Source organism: Physeter macrocephalus, chromosome 5, assembly GCF_002837175.3.
Source record: "Physeter macrocephalus isolate SW-GA chromosome 5, ASM283717v5, whole genome shotgun sequence".
NCBI classification, from domain to species: domain Eukaryota; kingdom Metazoa; phylum Chordata; class Mammalia; order Artiodactyla; family Physeteridae; genus Physeter; species Physeter macrocephalus.
The window spans coordinates 67,308,525-67,321,731 of record NC_041218.1 but is presented as its reverse complement, the minus strand read 5'-3'; the positions used below and the strand labels follow the sequence as shown (position 1 = coordinate 67,321,731).

At 38.0% G+C, this 13,207-nt stretch overlaps 1 protein-coding gene across 6 annotated transcripts in view; it reads right to left on the bottom strand.

Moving 5' to 3' along the window:
- TMEM106B (transmembrane protein 106B) overlaps positions 1-12,719 on the bottom strand; it is a 21,822-nt gene extending 9,103 nt beyond the window's left edge. The window contains exons 1-7 of one of the 6 annotated variants that reach the window (XM_028490064.2): positions 12,510-12,719; positions 12,026-12,165; positions 9,981-10,202; positions 6,786-6,849; positions 4,162-4,321; positions 993-1,133; positions 686-735 (exon numbers count right to left, since the gene is read on the bottom strand). In XM_028490064.2, coding sequence (XP_028345865.1) covers positions 686-735; positions 993-1,133; positions 4,162-4,321; positions 6,786-6,849; positions 9,981-10,200 — 635 coding nt within the window. In that variant the 5' untranslated portion in view covers positions 10,201-10,202; positions 12,026-12,165; positions 12,510-12,719. The other 5 variants (XM_007113280.4, XM_028490063.2, XM_007113282.4 and 2 more) reach the window with 5 other exon arrangements.
- Positions 12,720-13,207: the final 488 nt, after the last annotated feature.

Below are 13,207 nucleotides of genomic sequence, written 5' to 3'. Positions count from 1 at the left end.
TTGTAAAGCAATTATATTCCAATAAAGATGTTTAAAAAAAAAGAATATATAATAAATAAGCATTTAATGATTGAGCATTTTCTGTATCTCAAATGATGATTAATATTTTCATGGCTTCTTATTCTATGCCTTCATACTGCAGCAATTGTAGAGTTGTCTACTTATTATTTCTTTTTGTTTACCTTTTGAAATTTTAGTAACCAGTTTATTACTCAGAAATTCTATATCAGGCTGACATCAAAAGATGATAAAAATTTATCACTATTTTTTACTGAACAAGAGCTAATAATCATTTAGACCTAATTTAAAAGCTTTACAACTTCAAACCAGCAATAGAGTTCTAAACATCATTAGCATTTTTAGTCCTCCTATACCAAATCAGAAACAAATAGTAGAATATGTGAGATTATGATTCTCATAACACAGTAAATAAAAAGTACCATGGTGTATATGATCCTAATTCTGAAAAAAAAATTATGTGTATACGTATATATACATTAACGTTATACCTGTTGAACGGGGAGAAGAGAAGAACAGAGATGATCAGAGGCTAGAAGGAATATTCCAAAATGTGGTCTTGTCACTTCTAAGATGATGGGAAATTGAACATATATATATATTCACACCTACACACACTTACTCTTTATAATTTAATGAGAGAAAATAATTAAAAATCAGAACTTACAACATATAACTCATTTCCTCTGCTATGATAGTAGGTACTGTATAATCAATCTGAAAGGCAAAAAATAAAAATAAATCAATAGAGAACAGGATCAAAACATCAAGTATTTCATATACATTTTATAACTTCAAAGAGTTTGGAAATTTCTCCCTTTATGGGTTTGATTCTAGGACTTTCTCTTACACATGTATGGGATACAATTCAAAGTCTAGTTCTTTAGGAAATCCCCCATCTCCCTCAAGTTAATATGATACACAAAGTTGAGACTCATTTAACTCCTCCAAAGTATTTCATGAATGAAGCTTACCTGTTTCATATCCAGTGGACCAATGGTGGTAATGTTGTTTAAGCGTGCCTTTCCAATAACTGTTTTTGAAAATTGAACTTGTGCAGTGATGTTTTCAACTTCAACAGAATAATAGTTATTGTTCGTTATATTTAGTGTGTTCTGAAAAAGAAAGGAGGCACAAAATGTACAAGTTATCTTAGAATAAGTATAATATGAATCAAAATTAATACAGAAGATGACTCTCCAGCTGTGGCTATGCTTAATTTATTAGGAGGAAGTAAAGTATCTCCAAAAATGTCAAAGAACATTCAATGAACCAATTATTTGGTTTTATGCATGAGTACTATGTATATAAAATGCCTACAATGAACACATACTTTTAAAAAGTAGGCCCAGAAAATGTATAGTACAAGAATACAGAAAAATGAATGTTAGAAAATGTATTTGTAGCGTTAGCAAAAATTCAATAAAAAACATTCTAAAATTTCATCTAAATTTTTCTAAATGTTAACACGTACATCTTCACAGACTAAGCTACTTGCAATTCAATTAAATACAAACACAACCTTTTAAAATGTTAAACACAACTTTAAATAAACTTTCTATTTTTAAAAAAATTGGTATTTTAACTTCATGAGTAGAGATTTCTAGCAGGTCACTTTTGAGAAGAAATGGGATAGATTCAAAACTGGTTGGAAAGAAATGCAGTTGTATCATTTCTATACTTAACAGCTGGGGCCAACTTTTGCAATTCTAACTTAAAACAACTGTTTCAAATTACTTTAGAAAATAGTCAACGAAATAAAAAAGAAAAATGTTAAATCAACAAATAACAGATAGGGCTTCCCTGGTGGCACACTGGTTAAGAATCCACCTGCCAAAGCAGAGGACACAGGTTCAATCCCTGGCGCGGGAAGATCCCACATGCCATGGAGCAACTAAGCCCGTGCACCACAACTACTGAGCCTGTGCTCTAGAACCTGCATGCCACAACTACTGAAGCCCGTGTGCCTAGAGTCCGTGCTCTGCAACAAGAGAAGCCACCACAATGAGAAGCCCATACACCGCAACGAAGAGTAGCCCCTGCCTGCCGCAACTAGAGAAAGCCTGCGCACACTAATGAAGACCCAACAAAGCCAAAAAAAAACCCCACAAATAAATTTATTAAAAAAAAATTTTCTGAATTAAAAAAAAAAAATTTCAATCAGGTTGATTGAATCCATGGATGCAGAACTGGTGGATATGGAGGGCAGACTATATGTTAATAGGCCTGGATAGAAGTAAAGATTACATTATGGTATTTTTCAAATGTCTTTTAATGATAATTAAACATTTTCATAAGTAGAAAGACAATAAATATTACTAAAAAAGAGTAGTAGTAGTAATATACACTACTCATTTTAAGAAACAAAAGTAATACTATATAATTACATTTTTCAAAATACTGATAGAAAACCTACAGAAATCTCAGCTTTTATCTCACTGTCATCCAGTTAAACCTAATGTTTATCTATATAATAAACCTATTTCCTATTTAATGTTCACACTTTCTCAATTTAGTCAAGTAATAGTACCCCAAAATGTGGGAAGTCCTGAATAATTATTTAAAATAAAGTAAGATATTTACATTTAAATATACTTTCTGGTATCTAAAAGGGACCACCACAAGGATTTTATTATTTTTCATTATAAATTTACAGTTATTTGATACTAAAACAGGCTCTGGAGGTTGGCCAAAAATATCTGGCCATTGTTTTAAACACCACACAAAAAGGGAAAACTTGTTCCTTTTTCCAATGGCTGTTAAAGTGGAAAAATACCCAACAATAATTCCCCAATGATAGGAAATGATTTACAATTAGTTCTGTGTTATGTTTTATGCATATGTATTTTTTCCATGTATATAGTTTTTTTTTTCGGCCGCGCAGTGCAGCTTTTGGGATCTTTTTTTAAAAAATATTTATTTATTTAGGCTGCGCCGTGCGGCACGCGGGATCTTTAGTTGCGGCATGCAGGCTCCTTAGTCGCAGCATGTGGACTTCTTAGCTGTGGCATGCATGCGGGATCTAGTTCCCCGACTAGGGATCAAACCTGGGCCCCTTCTGCATTAGGAGTGCAGAGTCTTACCCACTGGACCACCAGGGAAGTCCCAGCTTGTGGGATCTCAGTTCCCCAACCAGCGATGGAACCTGGGCCCTCAGTAGTGAAAGTGCAGAGTCCTAACCACTGGACTGCCAGGGAATTCCCAGGGTTTTTAAAAGTTTTTTGTGTTTTTTTTAAAGGTTGACAACGTTTGACAGTACGCCACGAGGATAAATGAATTCATGGGAGTTCTTTTTTTCCCTATAATTAAGTAGTAATTCCACTTTAACACACATTCCCTTTCACTTCCTGTCCCTCTAAATCCCCCTCCTCCCAACCAGCACCACGGGCATCTCTACCTCAACCTCAAGCAAACCAACCACCTCTTTGAGGAAAACCAACTGAAGTCCAATATCTCTCATCCAAACAAATCACTGCCACACAGATGTACCTTAAAGCCTGAAGCAATATATGTATTCCTTTTTAATAATACGGTGGTTTGCAAACCATGCTTTTTTCAAATAAATGTTAACATGTAAAACAGGTACAAGACCTTCTCTGAGGTGTGTGTTTGTTTGTTTTCAAGTGTGGGAAGGCTGTAGAGTCCTAAAAACCACTGTCCTGAAAAACACAGATTTTCACACATACTAATTTGCAAGAGAAATCAGTCACTTGTTCTCTACCTTTTAAAACAAAGGAATGGTCTGTTAAAGATGGCAAAAATTGTGTTTCACAAAACACAAGGAAATGAAAATGTTACATGTATAACATGTATTGAACTAACTATGTTAACATCTGGCTAGAAGCTATTCAGAGTCAAATGCTGAAAAGTAAATAGATTGTAATTACTTTTTTCCCAGTAATTAATTGTTTTGTTTATTTTACCCTCCCAAAGGCATCTTCAAATGCTAAATGATTCTGAATATACAGAATTTGCCAATTTGCCATTTTCAGCAGAATCAGAAATGACAGAAAAGGTCAATACAGCAGACATACAGAAAGAAAACTGAGTGTTACCTTTAATGTTCTCTCAATAAGGACAAAGGTACTGCTTAACATGATAAAAGAATGAAGTCAAATATTTTTAATATAAATATATACTTACCGTGATATTTAAATATATTGTATGCTTTTGAACATCATAACTGACGTATGCCGATTTTACACCAATGTATTTCACGTCAATAGAGCGAGGGAAAAGGAAAAACACAGCCAGTCCAGAAAGAAGCAGACAGACAAACACAGAAGCCATCACATACAGTTTTCTGAAAAGGAAAATGGAATATTTAAATATACATGCATCAAAAATTACATAATGAAACATTTAGAGAAGACATTTTCATTTTGAATTTTTCCCCTTTTATACCAGCAGGAAAAGATGATTTTTACCAACTTTTTACATTATAAAAGTATTGAACAGGGTTAGTTTTGAATCTATTAAGTGTTAAAATGGTCTCCTTAAAAGACATATCTACCTTTTTGGAGACTAGGATTTCAGGCTTATTATAGATAGAACATTTACTGTGGTGATTCCCAAACCAGGCTTCTCATTAGAATCAAGCTGGGGAGGTTTATCAAAGTATAGATTTCAAGACTCCCTGATGAATTCACTGAAGCAGAATTTTCACATATGAGTTTTGGCATTATGATTCCCTAAAGTAACTGCTCATCAGAACCACCTCTGAAGCCCTTAAAAATGCAATGACATAACCATATGCCTCATCAGTCTCACTAAGACAGTCCGTTTTGAGTCTCCTCATCTGAAAGTATTTATGTACTCCTTTTTACTTATTTTAAAAATTTATTTATTTATTTATTTATTTATTTTTGGCTGCATTGGGTCTTCGTTGCTGCGCATGGGCTTTCTCTAGCTGCAGCGAGCGGGGGCTACTCTTCTTTGTGGTGCATGGGCTCCTCATTGCAGTGGCTTCTCTTGTTGTGAAGCACAGGCTTTAGGCGCACCTGCTTCAGTAGTTGCAGCATGCGGGCTCAGCAGTTGTGGCTCATGGACTCTAGAGAGCAGGCTCAGTAGTTGTGGCACACGGGCTTAGTTGCTCCACAGCATGTGGGATCTTCCTGGCCCAGGGCTCGAACCCGTGTCTCCTGCATTGGCAGGAAGATTCTTAACCACTGCGCCACCAGGGAAGTCCCTGTACTCCTTTTAAAAAATATTGTTTACATTAATCATGTCTGCTTTGAAGATGCTGTTAAGCTGTTTCTTTAAAATCAAGAAAGGGGATATTATTATGCAGAGATAAGACAAGGAAAAAAAAAAAAAACTCCTGTGACTTTGCTATTCATCTACCTCCCAGATGGAAGTGTCTCTCTTCCATCTCTCACTCTTTATTTCCATAGATGAAAACTGCCTCTTATCTTTAAGTTTACCATCAAAACTAGAGTTTCAAGACACTGCAGTCGGCCCTCCAGTATTTGTGGGCTTCTAATCCCTGAATTCAACCAACCATGGATCAAAATTTCCCTCTATGGTTGGTTGAATCCACAGATTTGAAACCTCAGATGTGGAGGGTCGACTGTACTATGCCATTTTATATGAGGGACTTGATGAGCATCAGCAGATTTTGGTATATGCGAGGGCTCCTGGAAGCAATCTCCCCATGGATACTCAAGGACGAAAGAATTTCCCTGGTTTCTCCAATAAACAGCACTCTGTCAAAGCCCATAGCACCCTTCTTTTGGTTTCTTTTTCTGTCTTGCATGTCACTTTATCTTTTCCTTATATTCTAGCCATCCAAAAAATTCTTGCTTTATCCTTTCCTCCATCCTCTTTTCCCTAAAGAGAGATCTGTACCTAAATGCCCTGATGGATCTCATCTTATCCCTCACAACAGTTATTTCAAGTACCTCTTGCAGATGTTTTATAAGTATTTCTGAGTATTTTAAGTTGCCCAAGTTAAGAAAAGAGAGCAAAATGGTTTATCAAATGACAAAATAAAACAAACAAAAATTCACTAAATCACTAGTACTTGACCTATACTGCTGTCTGGAGCAAAGTTCCCACTCACTCACTCTGGACTTCCAACCTGAGTAGGGTGGTGATCACTACTGGATTACCTAATAGGTAGTTTAAACACACAAACTTATAGTACCCCTTATACACCAAAACACCTTAAAAAGGTATAAAAAGAGTTTAAAAATCATGACAAAAGTGTGAACTTTGTTGGATTTTTTTACACTTTAGCGTTTTTATTTCTCATGGGCAGGTGAGCCCACCACACTCTGGTACCTAGGGCCTGTAAGTCAGCTCTAGGTGTGAATATATGAATCAGTATTCTAAATTACTTTGGATCAAACCCCAGCCCCCTGCAGGGGGGCACAGAGACTTAGCCACTGGGCCACCGGGGAAGTCCTTGTCTTTTCAATACGTAGATTCACGTATTGCTTTACTTCAGGGAAGTGATCTTGAATTAAATGTTTGCTATTTGTTCAGTTTGCCGCCTTTGATTTTCTTCAGGGACTCCAATTACATTTACGCTCAATTTCCTTGGCTTGTGTTCTACACCATTTCTCTCAAGTACTTTTCAAGAACTTACCACAATCAGGAATCCTTTTTTAATTTAATGACATAAAGTATATGATGGTATAACTTAACAACCTGATAGCATTTTTCCTTTGAATAGTTTTAATTAAAATATTTACTTATACATAATCTAAAAAGCAAAAAATACGAAAAAAAACAAAAAAAACTGCCATTTTCTTATAATCACTTACGTTCTTCTTGGCCTTAATCTCTGATCACTGTATGGAATTAATGCCACCAGTTGGTTTTCTTGTCCTAAAAGTAAAAGAATTAGATTTAGAAACTTATTAACATGATTAATTAAAAATATAGTGGTTCCTCATCAAAGTCTGGTTTGGAAAGATCAGAATACTATCTGGTTCTCATCTCATTCCTTTAGTAAACTGCTCTCAACATCTTCAAAAAGTATCCAGTAGCAGCTGAGTTCCAAAGCAGATATTGTGTTTTTTCATACCTAGATTTCTAGCTAATAAAAATATTATAAAGAATGAGAAAGAGTAACTCTTTCTTCCACTCAGAAAAAAAATCTAAAAAGTCCCAGCTTTCAGAAGATCTGAATTTACCAGGCCTTCCTTCACCCAATCAGTTTTCTATTCCCCACAGTTTTCCATTAAGACTTCAATTTGATTATCTGAATGAGAGCACAAGAAACATATTGTTACCGCTGTCCTGAAACCCCTATAACTGCAGAGGTTCCTACACTATCTCCCCGGAAAACCAAAACTGACACATATTAAGTCTCATGCTCCAAGAACCCCTATTTATACACAGTCTTCCAGGACTCTTTCAGGTCACACCCCTCTCCACATGAAGTCACTTCAAAATTCAGTATTTCTTTCTTGGGTTGAGCATTATCCATATGCTTTAATGGATAAATGGACTTTTAAATGCCAATTTTCCTATCTTACCACAACTTGGCTCTTTGTATTAACTATCAAAAGCACCACAGTCGAGTTCTCTTTTAAAGCTTTCCAAATACTTTCATTATTCCTCCCTGCTCCCTCCACAAGTCTCCCATCATCTACACTCCCCCTACCATACCCACATATAAATAATACATATAATATGTATCTCTGTGTGTGTTTGTGTGTGTGCGTGTACACATCCTATCTTGTTTGGTGGTATTCATCTGTCTAAACTGCAACTGGTTAAAACCACCCCTTTGGCTACTATGCCTGTATCCACACAGCTAAAAGTAGATAAAGAAAAACAAACAACTATGCTCACTAGTCTCATTTAGATTACTATCTCAAGTGGCCCTTAATAATGCCACCTATATTTCTCTAGTTCATACTCTCAATCTGGGGAATTCCCTGGTGTTCCAGTGGTTAGGACTCTGTACTTTCACCGCAATAGGGCTGGATGCGATCCCTGGTCAGGGATCCCGCAAGCCGTGTGGCACCGCCCCCCAAAAAAGTGCATACTCTTAATCTGACTCTCCCAAGCTACAATTTCAAACTTCCACTTTCTCTTCAAACCTCCAATATCTTCTCCCCTATCCTTACTCTCAGCTCATGATGTGGCAAAGAGAACTTCCACAAGCTACCACCATATCTACCAACCCACCCACCTGCCTCTGCATCCATATACTCTACCTTCCCTTCTACTGCTGGGAGCAAATTGCCCATGCTCCTCTGGAGGAGCAGCCAGCCCTCTGCACTTGTGCACCAGATCTAATAATTGTCCTCTGTTGCCTGCATTATCAATGTTTTCTCTATGGAAAAATCTCATCAGCAAACAAACATATTATTCATTCCATCTTTAAAAAATTCTTCTCCTGATGTATAGCCCCCTCTAGCTACCACCTCTCTTCTCTCCTTTTCCTCTAAAACAGCAAAACTCAAAAAAGCTATTTTCTGACTATAACTTTGCTCCTTCTATGCACTCCTGATCCTACTCTATACATGCTATACATTCTTATGCAGGCTACCAAAACTGCTCTTTTAAAGGTGGCCTCTAAATCACCAAATCCCATGGCCAGTACTCAGTCCTCACACTACTTGATCAGGTCTAACAGAGTTGATCAATCTCTCCTCTACCAAGGAGTACATCTTCTTCATTTATCTTCTAGGACACCAAAGACAAAGGGATTTCCTACTTCTACTCTAGCTGCTCTTTTTAGTGTCCTTTGCTAATTCTTTCTCATGTCACTGACCCAAAATGTTGCAATGCCCCAATGTTCAGTGCTAAAGTCTCTTCTGTTTTCTATTCACACTGACAACCTTGGCGCTCTCATCCAACTCACCTTTATAGATGATACCTAAAGTATCCTCTATACACTGATAACTCCAGCCTAGGCCTTGCATCTGAATTCCAGGCCCTTATTATAACTAACTTCCTACTGAACATATCCACTTAGATGTCAAATATGCATCTCCAAACTTACATATATATAAAACTGAGCTCCTGATCTCTCACCTGACACATACACTCAAACCTTTCCTCCATTTTAATAAATGGCTACTCCATTCTTCCAGTTGCTCAGACAAAAAATACCTCTGAATTCCTCCTCAATCTTACTATCCACAATGCACATCCAGGCTGCTAAAAATGCCTACTAGCTATACCTCAAAAATATAGTATCCAGATTGCAAAAATGAGACTCCAGCCCTCCCCCCCGCCCCCAGCCTGGTGCATTAATACCTTTAACTACAATAATCCTTTTATTCTCAAATACCTACTACCTCTGCAAAGATAAAGCCTTATATTGTCATTTTGTCCTACCCTCGGGGTCTCTCAGGGGTCAAATATCAACTTCAACCAAGCAGAAAATGAGAATAGTACAAGGTACTTTTACTACTGCTACTTATTGCCATTGCTACTAAAGTAGCCTACAAACAGCAGGTGGAGATTACTCCCTACTGACTTCCCCTATGACATACCACAAACTGATTTGTTTTTCCTGTATGGCTCATCTTCATATACCATCCCTCTTCATGTAGATCCTTTAAAAAATAACTAATTAGTGCATGACCAGCTTATTATTATTCTTTAAATAACAAATCAAAAATATTAGGTCACCACATTACTTAAACTGCTCCTAACACTCAATATGGCAAGGTGACTGTGATATGACTTCTACTGATGCCAAATAGGACTAAAAGTTTACAGTCAAGAGATGCTGCATATCTGCTATAATTGCAGGTGGGAAAGAAAAGATAGTGGAGGTAGAAGAGTGGTTTTCATTATTGCTTTAGGACCCTAATTAAAATCTTTATGTTTGTTTCTTTGTGTCCTTTTGACTGAAGATAACTGATATGAAGTTTTAACTGTAATTCTAAGTCTTTTAAAACATCAAGGGTTGTGCTCAGACCCACGGATTTCATAGTATTTGTGCAAACACCTGGAATCATTCTTTAAAGAAAAAACAGTGCAATAACACATACCCCTAGGAATTCTTCCTGTTCCTTGACAAGTGGGGCAAGTGACACTATCTCTTCCTGTAAATTCCACATATGGAAACTGAGAGAGATCTCCACTTCTTCCATCTTCATTATGGACTCCACTATTAACCAATCCATTCCTCATATTTTCAGTTGATGTGACTCCATCATAAGCATCTTCTTTATTTGAATGTAAAGGCAAATGAGAAAAAGACTTTCCCATGTCTAAGAAAAAAAAAATCTTACAGTAAACTTCAGTCAAGAAGTATACTCAAGAACATTATAGGATATTTATACTGATCAAATTAACTTAGAACAACCTTCAAGGGAGCATTCAAATCACTATCTGGATTACAAGTATACTCAATCAAAATAAAGTCTGAAACAAGGGAGCCATTTACTAGAGTCCAAAAGTGTTTTTCTAACAAAATATTATGAAATGATATCATATCAGAGTTATGATTAAGAATGGGCTTTCAAACAACATTAAAATTTGACAAAAGTCTCCACTTTCTTAGAGTTCTCTGAAAAGAAACACATGGACTTCACTTTTCTTAGAATAAAACAAAAACACATTCTACCTTTAAATCAATTAGCACTGAAGGCAAAAGTGGCTTTGGGCAGATTACAACTAGGTATCACCAGGAAATATCAAAGTAGTATTTTTCAGCCTTTTAAAATTCATGCTCCTATGTGATAAATAAAATCCCCAATCTTTCTCATCCTCACATTTCTCGCTTTAAACATTTAAATACTTGTAACAATAAACAGCTCAAAAAACACCTCCAGATTTTTCTTTCATTCACCAGTTGGTGGAGTTAAAATTATGAAATTAATATTCTAAAATATTGACTATAATTCACCAATACAAAGCAGCAAAATCGAGAACATTAATTTCAAAATTTTAGGATGACAGTATCAAAAATACAGGAGGGAAATTAAATATAAATTTAAAGACAAATAAAAATAAATAATTAGTGCTAGTACCTATATCAAAATAACCTCCGTAGGTAGGTAATGCAGTAACACTGCAGTTTAAGTCACAATTTTAAGGATTAAAAAAACTTTAAAAGTCATATATTCTAATTGGTTGATATTCTGAGGACAAATTAACAAAGCGGGAAAGCTGAATTTAAAAATAATACATTCCTTCTCTTTCTAAATTTGACCATATATTTTTTATCAGTTCCTAAAAATAGATTATTAAAGACAATCATATAAAGAGACATATTTCTTTAAAAAATTCTAACTGATGTGAATGAGGAAAACTGACACTCAAAATAATTCAGTTTATCTTATGCTATGAAGAAAAGTTTGCTTTTTAAAACTGGCATGCCATCCATGTGTTAGGGTCACCCAAACACACTTTAAAACAGCAGGATAAAAAATTATACGACTAGTAGACAAACTTAAAACTTCAGAATGATGAATAAAGATGCTGGTTTTTACTATTTTTTAAAAATTTATACACACATTGCCCATTAAGTTCAAAAACGTAAATGATTTATGACTCCTAAAAATGCATTATTTTCTCTTGAGTTTGCTCGAAGACATTACATGCAAGCCAAACCAATACCTGCCAGTCACAGGTGGTTCAGAGGTGAATTAACATCACTGTCCCCACACACTCTGACCTTGGGGCCTATGTGGAATATTAGATGAGCTGGGATCAATGGGCCTCAGCGGCACCCTTTTATGATCTCAGTTAACAGAGGTATAGGGTGCCTCCCACTGGAATGCCTTAAGAGGGGAAAAGACACAGAAGGCAAAAACAAGTGGCTCTCAGTCTGGGCCTGCTTTCTATACTTACATAACAATTGCTTTGATACAGTCGGCCTTGGACTGGTGTTTGTTTCATCAAGGCTAATGGACAAGTGCCAGACTTTGTCAGGTACTGGGCATCCCTGCCCTCCCTACTGGATTCTCCCCAGAGCACTACTAAGTTTAACAACTTTTATTCTTGGAGACTCCTTAGTTTATAATAAAGAGGTGCTAGGCACCTGTGCTCAATATTTTTATCAAAATCCCTTAATTTACTTAAAACCAACCTGAACTTTAGACTCCTTACGGAAAAAGGAAAAAAAAGTACATGACTCCATCCAATTTAAATGGGTCGTGATCTTCTGAACGAAGGAAGTCGGCGCCTTTCATAAGCTACATCAACAAAACGCAGGATACAGCCTGCCTACTTTGGAAAGGTTAAAGATAAAATACAGGCAGTCGGGCAAGAAAACTCAAAAAGAGGAAAACCAGGGGCCACCTGGCCACTCAAGGTGTGGGGACCTGGAATCTCTCCCCTGCGCCCGGCTAGGGCCTTAGTCCGGAGCCCCTAGGCAAGAAGCTGGGCCCGGATATGAGGCGATGACACACCTCCATAACCCAGCCCAGAGCGCCTCCCCGGTCTCCGCGCGTGTCCAGCGGCCCAGTAGCCTCCCCTCCTCCACCTCCTCATCCGGCTCGGCTCGTCCCAGGGCGCCCGCTCGGCCCTGCTCCATAAGGGGACCTGGAGGCTGCGCGTCCCGGGTCGCTCACCGGCACGCGGGGTGCTAAGCAGTCCCGAGTTGCTCCGGCGCGGACAGGCCCGAAGACAGGGTCACGGAGTCCGCAGTCCCGGGTGCTGGGGCTACAGCGACGGGCATGCAGCGATGGGTCGCCGCGGGGTCCGGGTGGGGGAGGGGCGCCACAATAACCACAACAGCTGAGGCCCCTCTCTGCGGCAACCTGCGCCCGAGCCTGCGCAGAGCGCTCCCGGAGAGGAGGAGGTGTGGCCCGGAAGCGTGCACCACGCATGCGTTCTTCCTCCGTCTTTCTAAAGCTCTGAAGGGAGCTTCCTTCCTAAGGCGCAGCTGTGCTTGTTCGCTCTCCGTTTCCTTACCTTGGTCTCCCAAGACTTAGAGGTAAAATTTGGCTGCTCTATCGCTGGAAGATTTGAAAATACTAGTCCCCCCTCTGTTTTTCCCTGTCCGGCTATTTCCCTTTGCAGAGGGGAAAGACCTGTACTGCCTGCCTCAGCCCTGAGCTGAGCAGCCTTTTCGTCCACGCCCTTCAAGTGGTCCCTGACACTCGCGACGCTGGGAAGTGAGATAAACTGGTTGGTAGACACATGTTTGGTAGCCGAAAAGTCACATCTATTTTAACTTAGAACCTCTTTATTACTAGAAGGAAACAGCCGTGGTTTTGTTTTGATTGTTTTTGTGTTTGCACGTGGTGTCACCCTCCTCCACCCAGTG